This window comes from Chenopodium quinoa, unplaced genomic scaffold (assembly GCF_001683475.1).
Source record: "Chenopodium quinoa cultivar QQ74 unplaced genomic scaffold, ASM168347v1, whole genome shotgun sequence".
NCBI lineage: Eukaryota > Viridiplantae > Streptophyta > Magnoliopsida > Caryophyllales > Amaranthaceae > Chenopodium > Chenopodium quinoa.
In genome coordinates this window covers 4,717,392-4,734,040 of record NW_018742461.1, presented here as the reverse complement: position 1 = coordinate 4,734,040, position 16,649 = coordinate 4,717,392, and the positions used below count along the sequence as shown (strand labels likewise).

General features: G+C 34.8%; 1 protein-coding gene and 1 pseudogene across 4 annotated transcripts; one reads left to right on the top strand and one right to left on the bottom strand.

The window, feature by feature from the left end:
- The window catches only part of LOC110718897, a 52,353-nt pseudogene that overhangs the window by 23,164 nt on the left and 12,540 nt on the right, over positions 1-16,649 (bottom strand).
- Positions 1,653-15,340, top strand: LOC110718898. Of its 4 annotated transcripts, none has more exons than XM_021897839.1 (6): positions 1,653-2,121; positions 2,506-2,598; positions 2,737-2,796; positions 5,760-5,836; positions 5,929-6,102; positions 15,225-15,340. In XM_021897839.1, the coding sequence occupies exons 1-5, from the start codon at positions 1,939-1,941 to the stop codon at positions 6,065-6,067; spliced, it is 552 nt and encodes a 183-aa protein (XP_021753531.1). In that variant the 5' UTR covers positions 1,653-1,938; the 3' UTR covers positions 6,068-6,102; positions 15,225-15,340. The 4 variants fall into 4 exon arrangements, with proteins under 4 accessions (XP_021753531.1, XP_021753530.1, XP_021753528.1 ...); XM_021897838.1 differs by lacking the exons at positions 2,506-2,598; positions 2,737-2,796; positions 5,760-5,836; positions 5,929-6,102 and adding exons at positions 11,144-11,276; positions 11,659-11,757; positions 11,861-11,920; positions 14,883-14,959 and having other exon boundaries at positions 1,657-1,985; positions 15,051-15,340; XM_021897836.1 differs by lacking the exons at positions 1,653-2,121; positions 2,506-2,598; positions 2,737-2,796; positions 5,760-5,836; positions 5,929-6,102 and adding exons at positions 10,967-11,276; positions 11,659-11,757; positions 11,861-11,920; positions 14,883-14,959 and having other exon boundaries at positions 15,051-15,340.

Sequence of the window (16,649 nt, the reverse complement as noted above, 5' to 3'; positions counted from 1 at the left end):
TTATTATATTGGAAAAACAAATTTAAAACATAAGTAGACTAAATTTAGTACATAAAAAAAAAAAAACCTCTTAGATTGCCTTTAATACATTAAATTCTAACGACATAAACACACTAACAAGCTTGATTAACATGTAACAAAATCACCATATACATTACTTACTAATAAAAAACAAACGCCATTGAGGCACCGCGCGCGAAGGTAGAGGTTTGATAACTTTACGTTGATGTTATTTATTTGAATAATAATTCAAATTACTTCTTTCTAATAACATAATTTAAGTTACATCTTTCTCATATAATAACTTTGAATGCAACATTCCCCACTTAGATTACCTTTAACACTTAAAATTTTAACGACATGCACACACTACGCAAACATAATTACGGTGTAACAGAAACACCGAGTACAGTATTCACCAATAATAATCGCCGCCATTGGGGTACCGCGCGCGAAGTGCGCGAGACCACAACTAGTAATCCTAAAGATATATACTCTAAATAATATCTTAGCATTAATAAACCTAAATATATTATTCTCTTAATGATATCTACGGAAAATATATCTCACATATATTTTCCGATATCTTATATCTCTAACACCTTCCCGCACTCGTAACGACAGTAACACAAACGTTGCGATTGGAGATTCTTCACTTTTTTGAAGTCGATCGAGTTACACTACTCTGTTGATGTCGCCTTCAATTTTTTCTTGAATGATGAGAACGTTTTGCTTCTCGAACCCATCAATCATCAACCAAAGCAGGAACGTCATTCTTTTCGAACCTGCAAAAATAACATTACAACGAGAAGATCATTTCTTTTCGAACTCGTTGTATTTTGGTTTTTCCAGCAAACCACACTCAAATCTCTTATTGGATTTTCAGAGTAACCACACTCAAATCTCTTATTGGTCTTTCAGAGTAAACCACACTCAAATCTCTTATTGATTTTGTTTTAAGCAAAACCAAAATCATATCCAAAGAGCAAAATCATGCTCGAATCATATCACAAACCCTGTCTCATGGCACAAGGAGAACCAACATATGAACCTTGTCTCACGGCACAAGAAGAGCCAATATATCTTGTCTCACGACACAAGAGAGCCAATTTTTTTTTTCTCGAATAAAAAATTATGCCAAACGTGGCTTTTCTTCATCTCCATGGAGATGTAGTACGGGAGAAGTTCACTCACATACTCCAAAAAAAATCACATGCCATCATATTTGATGGATTAATCACATATACCAACAAAAAAACAAAAACAGTTGCACAACGGAATTTTTGGGTAAAATTTATGAATCCCGTCGGTGAGTTTAATTTTCTAACCCACCGGCAGAGGGAAAATTTTTATGAAGGGCCCCAAGATTTAACCTGCTCTTGATACCATGACAAATTAGAGTGAAGAGAGAATAGAATAGCTTGTTTATTATTCATCCATAGGTAGAGTATTTATACAAAATCTACGCTAATAAAATAAGAAACAATATTCCTAAAAGATATACTATCATAATCATAAATAATCCTAAAAATATATACTCTAAATGATATCTTAGCATAAATAAACCTAAATATATTATTGTCTTAGTGATATGTACGGAAAATATATCCCACGTATCTTATATCTCTAACAGATTGTTGGGGGTGGTTTTACAGTTTTGAATACATGAACACAAAAGCATAACCTCCCGGGGTCGGGAGTACTATACACGCCAATACGACTCGCTGAAAATCTTCCCTGAAACTTCCCATTTAATAGGCCGCCCCTTTTCCTCCATTTCTCTCTCCTTTTTTTCCTCCTTCGTCTCCCGCCACTTTCTTCTTCATTTTTCCAGAAATGTTGGAATTCTTCGCTTGAACATCTTGCAATTTCTTGTTGCTCAAGCTTGTTTAGTTCTTCGAAATTCATAAATTTTACCAAATTTCATCTGATTCTTCAATGGCAGCTGCTAAGCGCGCGATTCAATTCGGTGTAAATTCGAGTAGGTTCTTCGCTAATTCGAGAGGTTTTGCTGCTGTGGATCCGCAGATTACCCGATTCAATCATAATTTTCGGCAATTCTGTCAGCTTCAAGCTCCCAACAATAATCGGCGTGGATTGCTTGTCGATACTTTAGCTCTGGTACTTGATTTCTCTCTACATTTCATCCGATTTCGTGATGATTTCTTTGATTTTGTTAGCATTTTGTGCATATTTTATCTGCATTCACTTGTTAATTTAAATATTTGCATTGAAATTATAGTATTGTAGTATCATACTCAATTATTTAGCTTCATTTTGTAGTTTCAGATTTAATTTTTCTAATACTCTGAATTGTAGTTCTTTTTATGGCTGATTTTGTTTGATTTGTAGTAAATATAAGTACATTGCAATATTATGCTGTTTTTCCCTGTTTGCGATTTAATAGCTAGAACTTGTACTTTTTTAATTTGGCTGATTTGCGGAACTTGACAAATCTATGGAGATTTTAGGTTTTAATATGCAAATTATTGTTGATGAATATAGGTGAGGAATTTGGAGGCACAAGGTGTTCCGGAGAATCAGGCTGAGGCAATTACAAATTCAATTGCTCAAGCTGTGGATGTCAGCATGGAAAAGGTATAATTACTGTTTGTTTTTTTTTTCAGTATCTTCGGGCTTGTTATATACGAGTAGCCGGAGTAGTCGAGTATAATTAAAGTTTCCATATGCTTCCTATCGAACTTATCGATCTTTTGTTGTATGAATGTGGTGTAGATGGAAATGCTTCAGGATTCAAACATTTCCAGATTCAAAGGTGAAGTAAAAACCTCTCAGGTATAGAAACAAGCTATTACTACTCTATACTTGTTTGCCTTGCAAAATATATTGAAGATTAAGCATGAAATGCTATATAAAGTGATACTTTAAGAAGCTCTATGTTCATTTACCATTTATATGAAGTTCTTTGTAATGAAGAAATATGAAATGTTATATAAAGTGATACATTGTATTTACTGCATGAAATATGGATTGATTTCTATTTGGTTGGACGACTTGATTCACTTGAATATGTGTCAAATTGATCCAAATATATGTTAGTGTAGCAATTCCAGAACTACTGTCTGAAAGATTCTCATGTTTGAGCAATTGAATGTACTCTCCTGGAGAGCAATTTGATTTTGTTAAAAGTATACTCCGTAGGTGTGTCTTGTTCCACCTGAATTGTTCTATCTGAAATCTTTTTATCAACTAGTTATTGCCTTTTTTCCTGTCTCCTTTGGCACTTTTTTGTATAAAAACATTTTTTCTGTGAGATCGTCAATTAGGGTAGGATTTTTAAATTTTATTTGTTCAAGCAGATAATTCACTTAATGTACAAAGGGTCTTTTGAATATGGACTTTTAGCTGTACTACAAGTTTTTTTGACTTGGAATATGGAGAATATACTCCGTCGTTTTTAGATACAGTCCAACGAACTTTGCAATGTCATATATTGAAAGGATGCACATTGATGGACCCGCATCTTGCACTTGCTTCTTCGGATTCATCACTTATATTGGGTGTTACCTTACCATTGGTGAGAACTCACAGATGAATTTGCCCTTTCTGTCTGAAAAGTTGGAATGCCTGGATAAGGCTTATAGTTTCACATCACAGGAGCTGCAAGCCTTATTATTATTTTTTTCATTCCAACTCCTCTATTGTCATTCTTTCTTATTCTGTCCAGCTAAACCTCACCTCCTCCTTGTAATTCTACTTCTCAATAACTTGAATAAAGCATATGGACCAGACTACAATATGACTCCCACCCTATATAGTACCTGGATCTTTTCATGGTTATTTTAAAAAGCAAAATAAAACTGGTAGAGATCCTCAAAAAGAGCAACAGTCACTTGTCTAACACCTTTTTACCTCCCTGAATACTCTGTATGTAACTGAGGAAAAGTAAGTTTTTTCATTGACAAAAAAGCTAAGCTGATTCATTAAAATAGTGTCATGTGAGCTAGAAAAAAGGGACAGTGCAGGGAAAAGATGTTCCTCGCATGGAGATTGTGGACCTTCGTATGGCAGGTGATACATGTGCTGTATCGATATGTTCATTAGAAATATCCCTTAACCACGGTTGTTTAAAATTCTAGATTAGAAGTAGCTTTTTATTCTTATTCATTGTAAAGATCATATTGTTGCGTTTCAGAGAAAACAGTTTCTTTGTTATCTATTGTCAATAGGATTTTTGCACTTTAAACACCCCTTTCTGCCTAAGAAGCCCCTTTACATGTAGTTATCAAGGTTGATATTGATATTATTTTGGAAAATTTGGGAGTGTAAGGCAAGATGGTGAATTTGAGCTGAATTATTAACTAGCAGTCTCACCATCAGGTTGAAACTTTAACTTGTTTTTTGTTTGATTTTAGTTATCTCAAGGCTTATAGAGTAATAAAGTGAGACTATCAATTTAGTACAAAGTTTGTATTATTAGTCACACCCTCAAGCTTATAACATTCATCCCAACTTCCAAACAGTACCAATTGAAAACTCTCCTCCTCACATCTCAGTTTTATTGCACTTCTTTGCCTACTTAGCTGGGTGAAGCTGTTTCTTCGTTGCACTATGTTTCTGATAAGGTGAAAATTGTGGCATCGTTGAAGGGTCATTGATTTTGGAGTGTAAATATTGAAGATAAGTCATCTTTTCTGCATAGGGAGTGACAAGTCTGATAACATATATGATTAATTATACTGCAAGAGCTTTTAATATGAGATAAAAAGCCTCTCTATTAGTTATCAGAGAGATGTTGCCAAAGTACATGATAAATGTTGATAACATTAATTGTATCTGTTTGAGAGCAAAAAAGACTGTTTGCGATTTTATTGATGTGATGAACAGATTATTGTTATCAATTCCCTACTTCCGTCCATCTTTTTTGTTTTAGGTTGTTTAATGAAAATTTCTAATTAGTTAATGACTGTGTATGTATACAACTAATTGTCTCTATTCCTGTTTGGGGTTTTTTTTTTTTCCCCCTTATTTAACATTCTATTGCTGAGTTGTGAAAAGTCAACATCGAAAACACAGTGGACTGGAGAGTAATTTTTTTTTATTAAAAAAAAAAATCTAATGTGTTGTACACTTTATATTTGTGAATTGTGATTTTATTTTTTTTATTTTTTTTTTGAGTAATTCACTACTTGATATAGTTGTTAACCAATCAACTTTAGGTCTTAAGCTAGCTGCATACACATGTCATAGGGTAGGATAATTGTATGCAGCTGAATAAACGGCAACAACTATCCTGTATGCCATAGACAACATATTGGTGGGCTGTTGGCTTTCAAATGGATGTAGGTAACTGACTTTATAACTTATAGTATTACTCTTTTTCCAAATATTACTTCGGATTTACTTGTGACTTTGATGGGTGAAATTTACTAACTTTGACCATGAACTTCTCCAACATTGTATAGAGTTTGTCTGATAGCATAGATAGATTTATGTTAGTCAAAATTATTGAAATTAGCTATCAAAATTTTGTCCAACATTTGGCCACAAAATTTAATTGTGGCTTTATACGATTGAGAAATAAGGGAATATACTTTTGAAACATAATTGACTAAGGCACTGCATGGGGCTGTAGGTAAAATTCTAAGTACATATCTTCATAACAATTACATAAGGCACTTATCTCCTATCAACAACTGTGGTTCGATTGTTAGCAGGGACATTTTTTTCCTTGTTTAGAGAGACCAAAAATGCAATACTCTTGTTTCTTACTTTGAACTACTTTTTATCGTTTGCAGGACCATCATTTTTCCTTGTTACAAAGACAGAATGAAAAGCTTCACAATGATATTGAAATGCTGCGTAGTGAGCTGAGGTGAGTTCTATCACTGTGTATCTTTCTTGTTTACCTAAACTGGATATCTGGATTTAGTCCTTGGCCTAGAATTTAATTGATATTTGGATTAGGTATGAATTTGACAAGATAATTAATGCGGTGAAAGCTCAACTGGAAGCTGGAAAGGTAGAGATGATTAGAATCTGGATCGGTACCCTTGCCTCCACTGTTGCTGTTGGTCTTGCTATCTTTCAACTTATGGGCACTTAGCACAATGGTTATGGGCATTTAGCATCAAGTGTCACATATATATTAGGGCTGAAGTTTGGTGCAAATGTGTAATGGTGCCATCTTATCAAGTATTAACTCTACTTTTGTCCTGAAAAAAGTGGTGTCATATTGCTTACTGAAGCTCCATATTTTTGTACAAAGTTCTCACCAACCAACACCACAGACATATCTTTCTTTCTTACTTGTAAAGTTTCAAACTACGGCCATAGTACATGTGGTACAAGGTACAACCTCATTAAAAAAAAACTTAATGATTAGTCATTAACCAAATATTCATTGTTTCTAATTTTTTGTTTGTTTGTACTTTGTAGCATCCCTACCTTTTTCAATACAAGATTACAAGCTAACATATTTTGTCGAACAAGTTTTGGGCTCATAGTAACAACTTTCAGTAGGGTTTTTTTGATGAACCGCTAAATGTCGCTCCCAATTTACCAGGCGTCGCTCACATTTTGATATGGAAGGACCATATTATCCTTTCCATAATTTGGACTATGTAAGGCTCCACCACTTGGTTAAAAAAGATTCCCGAGCATTTTAATATTATTCCTGAGCACATTTGATCAATCATTTGGTTTTAAAAAAATTCCGAGCCCACTACTTCCAACCCAAAATTCCCGAGCCCACCACCAAAAATCTGATTTTTTCTGAAAAAGTTTTATTAAGCTTTAGTGACGGGTTTAGAACGATGGATGACGACAATGATCCTACACCGGAGGCATCGTTGGAGGATTTTGTAAGTCCTCAAAATTATTATTTTTATTTCTTGAAAAGCGTACATCCGCCTAAAAAATTTGGATCCTCCATGGCATGTGTAGGGATTCGTAGTGACCCGACACTACGCGGAAGGAAACCCCACAAGACCCGCCCCTTAATTAAAGCAATTAACAAGCATAATAAACTTAATCAAACAAGATTAAGAACAAGAATTATACCTTTGTTGCGTGCTTCGCTCCCGAAGAGCTCTTACTTCAAAATCCCGAAACTACGAGATCTCCGACGGATCGTACCCTCGACCCGACCCGAGCGTCCCAAGTCTTGAAGGTTAGTCAAGACCCGGACAAGCAAAACTATGAGTTTTACGAATCAAAGGTTTACTCTAATTACAAGAGTTGCCTTTTTAATTCCACTCAAGGTTATCCTTCCCAATACCCATGCCTTTGGTATTTATAGGGAATTGGATCCTTGATTTTCATTTCCCAACCAATGTGGGAGAATGAATAATTTTGACGATTAATTTAATTCCAAAATAAATTAATAATCAAATCAATCACAATGCAACAAGTGTCAAGGGGAGAGAGAGAGTTAGGTGAGGACCATGTACCTTGGGGGGACCATTGCCTTACTCCCCAAGGCATGGCTCTAAGCCTTGGTCCCCACTCTCCTCTCAAAACCGCCACCAAGGGCTGCTGGGCTGGCAGCCAGCTAGCGTGCCAACTAGCCCAGCCACCCAGCACAAGGCAGCAAGCATCAGCCCAGCCAGCCCCATGTGCGCTGCGAGCTGCTGCTGGGTGATGCCTACGCTGCTGCTTGCTAGGCGCTAGGCGCTGCTAGCAAGTGTTGCTGGCTGCCTGGCTCTTGCACGCACACGCACACCCTCGCACTCCCAGCATGCGTGCTGCTAGCGAGCCACGCATGCTGGGCATTGCCTCGCCAGCCACACGCACAAGCATGCGAAGCTTGGTGCTGTGATGCTGCGATGGCTTCCATGCACACGCACTGAGCGAGGCTCGTGCTGCTGCTGCGATGCCCTCCACGCACACGCACACACGCACTGGCCTAGCCATGCGATAGTGCTGTGCTTGTGCGAGGGGCCTGCGATGGTGCCTAGCACCCAGGCACGCATGCTGCGGTGCACTGCCATGCGAAGGCACGCATACGCGCAGCCATGCTGCTGCGATGGTGCGATAGCCCTAGGCACAAGCACACGCACACACGCACAAGCCTAGCCATGCGATGGTGCTGTGCTTGTGCTGCGATGTTATTCCAGGATCTACCTATGTTGGATTAGAGAATGTTGATAAAAAGATCAAAAGCCGTAAATACTTTACAGCAAATGTTCTGTAATAGTCAAGGATGAGTACTAGCGTACAGCCTATCTGGCAAGATGACCATTGCAATTCTAACACATTTTCAAAACTCTGTATGTTCTAATTTGTAAGATGCGTATAGCCAAACAAATTACTGTTATAATATTTACGCATCTAATATAAATTTTCCACACCTCTTTTATCTAATATAAACAAACACCTTAACTTTGTCCAAACTTGTTGAGATCAAGAATAGCTATCTAATATCTTGCATGTCATTCAATTTCTTAAGCATTTACATGAAATAGGCAGCTACAACAACAGTACAATAAAGGGAGTATGGGGGTCTTACCTTGAATAAAGAAGCCATTTATACTCAAAAAAAGGGGAGAATTTCAAAGAGTCCACTCTCAATAATTGGTGTCCTGCAAAGATAGGACAAGTATTAACTTTCCATCCAAAAACAGAAGGATTCTGTCATTTTGATGATTAATTGAGTATTAAATCGACCCATTTACGCCTTCATACTTCCCCTAAGTAATCGTAGTGACCTTAAACATTCAGCTAACAGGCCCTTGGTTCCAATATATACCAGTAATAAACTAATAAATTTTTTTTTAAAAAAATACTACCTTCGTTAAGTATTAGTTGCAATTTTGAAATATTTTCTCACTCTCAAACAATATCCCAAAGTTGCAACTAATATTTAAAGGAGGTAGTACTATTAATGAAAGTGTAGCATAAAACTGAAAGCGCTGCCCAAGTATTTTGACACAAAAAATCACTTTACATATATCCCTCAGTCCCCCATACCAAAATTTTATGTGGAAAAAAGTATAAGAATTCATTTATTGCACTGTTTCCCTGAAACATATAGGCCTTCACATATATGATTCCAGCATAAGCAAAAACTATTAAGAAAATTCACTATGTTTTACAATGAGCCACCAATTGTTTTAATCCTTTGTTTGAACAGAACGAGTAACTGAGATCAACAAGTACCACCATCATAGTAAAGTGGTTAAAGTTTCGGAAATAAGGAATATTTGGGACAGCTGAACCATGTTCCGATACCTGGATTAGCTGGAGCCTATGAGCAGGCCCAACACAAAGAATTTTCCATGATAGTTGCTAAACCTGCAAGCCGAACCTGAATAGGAGTAGGCTCGACTTGGCTTTAGACATGCTCGGCTAGAGATCGAAGCGAAAAAAGAGAAGGAAGATTAATGAAATAAGTAATATCAACCTTTAGATCTAAATTATATCAATGATCAGAATTTATTCATTTGCTGGTAATTTTTTTTTTTTTCCGTAGTACTCCCTCTGTCCCTCAATTTTTGCCCCATTGCAAAAATATGGGTCAACTTTTAAAACTTTGACCATGAATTCTCGTTGATCTATAACTTATAATATATTCATGTGGTATCTTGTTAGAATTGTTTCATTGTATAGTTTATTAGTGTCAAACTTTTATAATTTTTACGCGCATAGAAATGGAGATATATGCATTTGGAGACCGTGAAAAGTCAAATGGGGACAAAAAATAAGGGACTGAGGGAGTAGTATTTTTATTTTGGCTATCAGCCTATTACGGGGTGTTTTACCTACCACATTGACCAACTCTACAGTGTGTAAGATTGAACACTTATCCGATCAAGCTTATACGAAACGGTAATAACTATTCTTGTAAGGCCCCATTCACTTCACCTTATTTTTGTTGAACATAAATTATTTTTAATGAACTTAAATAAATTTTACTAAAATTAATTTTGCTGAACTGAAATTATTTTTATTTTTATTATATTTTTTCTCTAAAATTATTGATTTTCGCTTAACTAAAATTATTTTTTACCGATTCTCTATTATATTTTTCCTTTAAAACTATTAATTTTTGTTGAACTGAACTTATTTTTATTGAATTGAAATTATTTTTACTGAATTGAAATTAATTTTGCTGAATATTTTTTTTTTAAGGTGAAGTGAATAGGGCCTTGTACTAGTTGAGTCGTTAAAAGACTTGTAAGTTGTGTAACCATATGGAGCGGCGTTTGGTACCCTCACTGGTTTACTACTTTACTCTATTAATATGTGCCCAATATATATACTCTATAAATATCAACGAACTAATTTGTGAATTTAAAAAGATCAATTAAAAGTTAAAGAGATGAAATTGGAAAATTTTAGTAACCTCCCATTATTTCTTTATGACTTGGTCATATGTGCCTATATTAAATTTATTGCTTTATTTTCTTACTCCGGGTATTTTCTTACCGAGAATAATTAAGCTACGGTGTTAAGAGAAGACGTAGGTGTTGTTTGGTTGATGTGGGAATTTAATTCAGGAATTTATAGTTCATGGGAAATTAATTCTTTAATGAAATTCCTAAGAATTTATAAAATGTGTTTGGTTGGCAATAAGGAAAATTGAAATTCCCATGAATTTTGGTTTACCTAGGGTGGCTAGGTAATTCATTTCCCATGTTTAGTGAGAAGTTAAAATTCCCATAAATTCCCATTTCTCCCATTTTTGTTTTTTTATGTCAACCAAACAAGGCTGTAGTTTTACCATATACAAAGACTACAAACATTTTATTTTATGTTGGATTGTGACAAATTAGGGTGAAGAGAGAATATAATAGCTTGTTTATTATTCATCAATAGGTAGAGTATTTATACAAAATCTACGCTCATAAGATAAGAAACATATTCCTAAAAGATATACTACATAATTATAAATAATCCTAAAGATATATACTCTAAATAATATCTTAGCATAAATAATCCTACATATATTATTCTTTTAATGATATCTACGGAAAATATATCCCACTTATATTTTCCTATATATTCTCTTAACGTTGGAATTCTTCGCTTGAACATCTTGCAATTTCTTGTTGCTCAAGCTCGTTTAATTCTTCGAAATTCATAAATTTTACCAAATTGCATCTGATTCTTCAATGGCAGCTGCTAAGCGCGCGATTCAATTCGGTGTAAATTCGAGTAGGTTCTTCGCTAATTCGAGTAGGTTCTTCGCTAATTCGAGAGGTTTTGCTGCTGTGGATCCGCAGATTACCCGATTCAATCATAATTTTCGGCAATTCTCTCAGCTTCAAGCTCCCAACAATCGGCGTGGATTGCTTGTCGATACTTTAGCTCTGGTACTTGATTTCTCTCTACATTTCATCCGATTTCGTGATGATTTCTTTGATTTTGTTAGCATTTTGTGCATATTTTATCTGCATTCACTTGTTAATTAAAATATTTGCATTGAAATTATAGTATTGTAGTATCATACTCAATAATTTAGCTTCATTTTGTAGTTTCAGATTTAATTTTTCTAATACTCTGAATTGTAGTTCTTTTTATGGCTGATTTTGTTTGATTTATAGTAAATATAAGTACATTGCACTATTATGCTGTTTTTGCCTGTTTGCGATTTAATTGCTAGAACTTGTACTTTTAATTTGGCTGATTTGCGGAACTTGACAAATCTATCGAGATTTTAGGTTTTAATATGCAAATTATTGTTGATGAATATAGGTGAGGAATTTGGAGGCACAAGGTATTCCGCAGAAGCAGGCTGAGGCAATTACAAATTCAATTGTTCAAGTTGTGGGTGACAGCATGGAAATGCAAAAGGTATAATTACTGTTTTTTTTTTTTCAGTATCTTCGGGCTTGTTATATACGAGTAGACGGAGTAGTCGAACTTATCGATCTTTTGTTGTCTGAATGTGGTGTAGACGGAAATGCTTCAGGATTCAGAAATTTCCAGATTCATAGGTGAAGTAAAAACCTCTCAGGTATAGAAACAAGCTATTACTACTCTATACTTGTTTGCCTTGCAAAATATATTGAAGATTAAGCATGAAATGCTATATAAAGTGATACTTTACTATGTAAATAAGAAGCTCTATGTTCATTTACCATTTATGTGAAGTTCTTTGTAATGAAGAAATATGAAATGTTATATAAAGTGATACTTTGTATTTACTGCATGAAATATGGATTGATTTCTATTTGGTTGGACGACTTGATTCACTTGAATATGTGTCAAATTGATCCAAATATATGTTAGTGTAGCAATTCCAGAACTACAGTCTGAAAGATTCTCATGTTTGAGCAATTGAATGTACTCTCCTGGAGAGCAATTTGATTTTGTTAACAGTATACTCCGTAGGTGTGTCTTGTTCCACCTGAATTGTTCTATCTGAAATCTTTTTATCAACTAGTTATTGCCTTTTTTTCTGTCTCCTTTGGCACTTTTTTGTAAAAAAACATTTTTTCTGTGAGATCGTCAATTAGGGTAGGAATTTTAAATTTTATTTGTTCAAGCAGATAATTCACTTAATGTACAAAGGGTCTTTTGAATATGGACTTTTAGCTGTACTACAAGTTTTTTTGACTTGGAATATGGAGAATATACTCCGTAGTTTTTAGATACAGTCCAACGAACTTTGCAATGTCATATATTGAAAGGATGCACATTGATGGACCCGCATCTTGCACTTGCTTCTTCGGATTCATCACTTATATTGGGTGTTACCTTACCATTGGTGAGAACTCACAGATGAATTTGCCCTTTCTGTCTGAAAAGTTGGAATGCCTGGATAAGGCTTATAGTTTCACATCACAGGAGCTGCAAGCCTTATTATTATTTTTTTCATTCCAACTCCTCTATTGTCATTCTTTCTTATTCTGTCCAGCTAAACCTCACCTCCTCCTTGTAATTCTACTTCTCAATAACTTGAATAAAGCATATGGACCAGACTACAATATGACTCCCACCCTATATAGTACCTGGATCTTTTCATGGTTATTTTAAAAAGCAAAATAAAACTGGTAGAGATCCTCAAAAAGAGCAACAGTCACTTGTCTAACACCTTTTTACCTCCCTGAATACTCTGTATGTAACTGAGGAAAAGTAAGTTTTTTCATTGACAAAAAAGCTAAGCTGATTCATTAAAATAGTGTCATGTGAGCTAGAAAAAAGGGACAGTGCAGGGAAAAGATGTTCCTCGCATGGAGATTGTGGACCTTCGTATGGCAGGTGATACATGTGCTGTATCGATATGTTCATTAGAAATATCCCTTAACCACGGTTGTTTAAAATTCTAGATTAGAAGTAGCTTTTTATTCTTATTCATTGTAAAGATCATATTGTTGCGTTTCAGAGAAAACAGTTTCTTTGTTATCTATTGTCAATAGGATTTTTGCACTTTAAACACCCCTTTCTGCCTAAGAAGCCCCTTTACATGTAGTTATCAAGGTTGATATTGATATTATTTTGGAAAATTTGGGAGTGTAAGGCAAGATGGTGAATTTGAGCTGAATTATTAACTAGCAGTCTCACCATCAGGTTGAAACTTTAACTTGTTTTTTGTTTGATTTTAGTTATCTCAAGGCTTATAGAGTAATAAAGTGAGACTATCAATTTAGTACAAAGTTTGTATTATTAGTCACACCCTCAAGCTTATAACATTCATCCCAACTTCCAAACAGTACCAATTGAAAACTCTCCTCCTCACATCTCAGTTTTATTGCACTTCTTTGCCTACTTAGCTGGGTGAAGCTGTTTCTTCGTTGCACTATGTTTCTGATAAGGTGAAAATTGTGGCATCGTTGAAGGGTCATTGATTTTGGAGTGTAAATATTGAAGATAAGTCATCTTTTCTGCATAGGGAGTGACAAGTCTGATAACATATATGATTAATTATACTGCAATAGCTTTTAATATGAGATAAAAAGCCTCTCTATTAGTTATCAGAGAGATGTTGCCAAAGTACATGATAAATGTTGATTACATTAATTGTATCTGTTTGAGAGCAAAAAGACTCTTTGTGATTTTATTGATGTGATGAACAGATCATTGTTATCAACTCCCTACTTCCGTCCATCTTTTTTGGTTTCGGATGTTTAATGAAAATTTCTAATTAGTTAATGACTGTGTATGTATACAACTAATTGTCTATTCCTATTTGGGTATTTTTTTTTTTCCCTTATTTAACATTCTATTGCTAAGTTGTGAAAAGTCAACATCGAAAACACAGTGGACTGGAGAGTAATTTTTTTTTATTAAAAAAAAAAATCTAATGTGTTGTACACTTTATATTTGTGAATTGTGATTTTTTTTTTTTTTTTTGAGTAATTCACTACTTGATATAGTTGTTAACCAATCAACTTTAGGTCTTAAGCTAGCTGCATACACATGTCATAGGGTAGGATAATTGTATGCAGCTGAATAAACGGCAACAACTATCCTGTATGCCATAGACAACATATTGGTGGGCTGTTGGCTTTCAAATGGATGTAGGTAACTGACTTTATAACTTATAGTATTACTCTTTTTCCAAATATTACTTCGGATTTACTTGTGACTTTGATGGGTGAAATTTACTAACTTTGACCATGAACTTGTCCAACATTGTATATAGTTTGTCTGATAGCATAGATAGATTTATATTAGTCAAAATTATTGAAATTAACTATCAAAATTTTGTCCAACATTTGGCCACAAAATTTAATTGTGGCTTTATACGATTGAGAAATAAGGGAATATAATTTTGAAACATAATTGACTAAGGCACTGCATGGGGCTGTAGGTAAAATTCTAAGTACATATCTTCATAACAATTACATAAGGCACTTATCTCCTATCAACAACTGTGTTTCGATTGTTAGCAGGGACATTATTTTCCTTGTTTAGAGAGACCAAAAATGCAATACTCTTGTTTCTTACTTTGAACTACTTTTTATCGTTTGCAGGACCATCATTTTTCCTTGTTACAAAGACAGAATGAAAAGCTTCACAATGATATTGAAATGCTGCGTAGTGAGCTGAGGTGAGTTCTATCACTGTGTACTTTCTTGTTTACTTAAACTGGATATCTGGATTTAGTCCTTGGCCTAGAATTTAATTGATATTTGGATTAGGTATGAATTTGACAAGATAATTAATGCGGTGAAAGCTCAACTGGACACTGGAAAGGTAGCTTTGATCAGATACTACATCGGTACCCTTGCCTCCACTGTTGTTGTTGGTCTTGCTTTCTTTCCATTTATGGGCACTTAGCACAATAATTATGGGCATTTAGCATCAAGTGTCACATATATTTTAGGGCTGAAGTTTGGTGGATCCAGATTTTTTGCGGATGTCCAATTTTTTTTATTTATTATTTATTATTTTTTTTAAAATTAATTAATCAAATTTATAATTTTTATTGTGATTGTTGTTATTTTTGTGATAATTTAAATAGTGGAAAGCTAAACGTCGTCCTCGAATATCTACCTAATGTCCGCAAAATAAAATATACTTTACAAATTTATTAAAAAAAAAAAATTACCCCCCTCAAACATAATTTACCCACCCTCCCTTTTCTCTTTCTAAACCACCACCACCACCTTTTACCACCCAATACTACCACCACCATCACCTCCTCTTTTAACCACCAACCACCACCTCCTTTAACCTCCGGTTTCTCGATCTACACAGCTGCGGAAATGACAAGGAAGGATAAGGGGAAGGCGGTCGCCGGAGACAAGGTTTGTTTTTTTATTTTTTTTTTATTTTCTGAAATCAGGTTCAAATGCCCTGTTTTTTCGAACAACCTAGGCTCAAATGCTTAGTTCGTTCGAACAACCGTATGGTTGTACGAAAGATCTAGGCGGTTGAGATGAAACGCCTAGAAAATTCAAACAGCCACACGGTTGTTCGAACGAACTAGGCGTTTGAGCCTAGGATGTTCGAAAAAACTAGGCGTTTCAGCCTAGGGTTTTCGAAATCCTAGGCGTTTGCCTGGGTTTCGAATCTAAAAAAAAAAAATTATGAACACACACCGAGTCCATACGGTCCAACGAGCCTTCGGCGAGCAGCATAGGTTGTGTTTTCGGTATTTCGTTGTCTTCCATAAGATCCAATAAATTTGATTTTGCAAAATTTATAAAATTTGTTTGATTTTGAAAATTGCGGTGGTTGGTCCAATGATCGTTGGTGGCCGTTGACCACTGGAGAGAACGGTTAAAATTTTTGTGTACGGTAAAAGTGTGAAATTGAGGTAAAATTAATTATTTTAATAATCCTTATTATAAGGATAAGTATGTAATTTTATGTTATTTGCGGGCATTGGTTAGATATTCGAGGGCGATATTTAACAACCCCCTTTAAATAATTAGTATTAGTATTATTATAAAATATTATTTATTTTTGTGAATTTGCTGATTTTTTTTTAAATTTCAATTTTTAAATTTATCGAGCGTGAAATGTGTTGTAAGTGTCGTGAGTATTTATATACGAGGGGTAAATACGGAATTTCAAGAAAAAATGTGAGCGACGCCTATTAATTTGAGAGCGACATTTAACAGAGATTCCCTTATCATTAATTTTTTTTCCTTACATTCATCCCAGTTGATCTAACCTATAAAGATAGACTTGATTGGTTTGTGAGAGGTGCTATTCAATATGAGCCATGATCATTCACCTTAGAAATAAATAAATATAAATCAATACAATTATCTTTTTGTCGCGGTTAAACT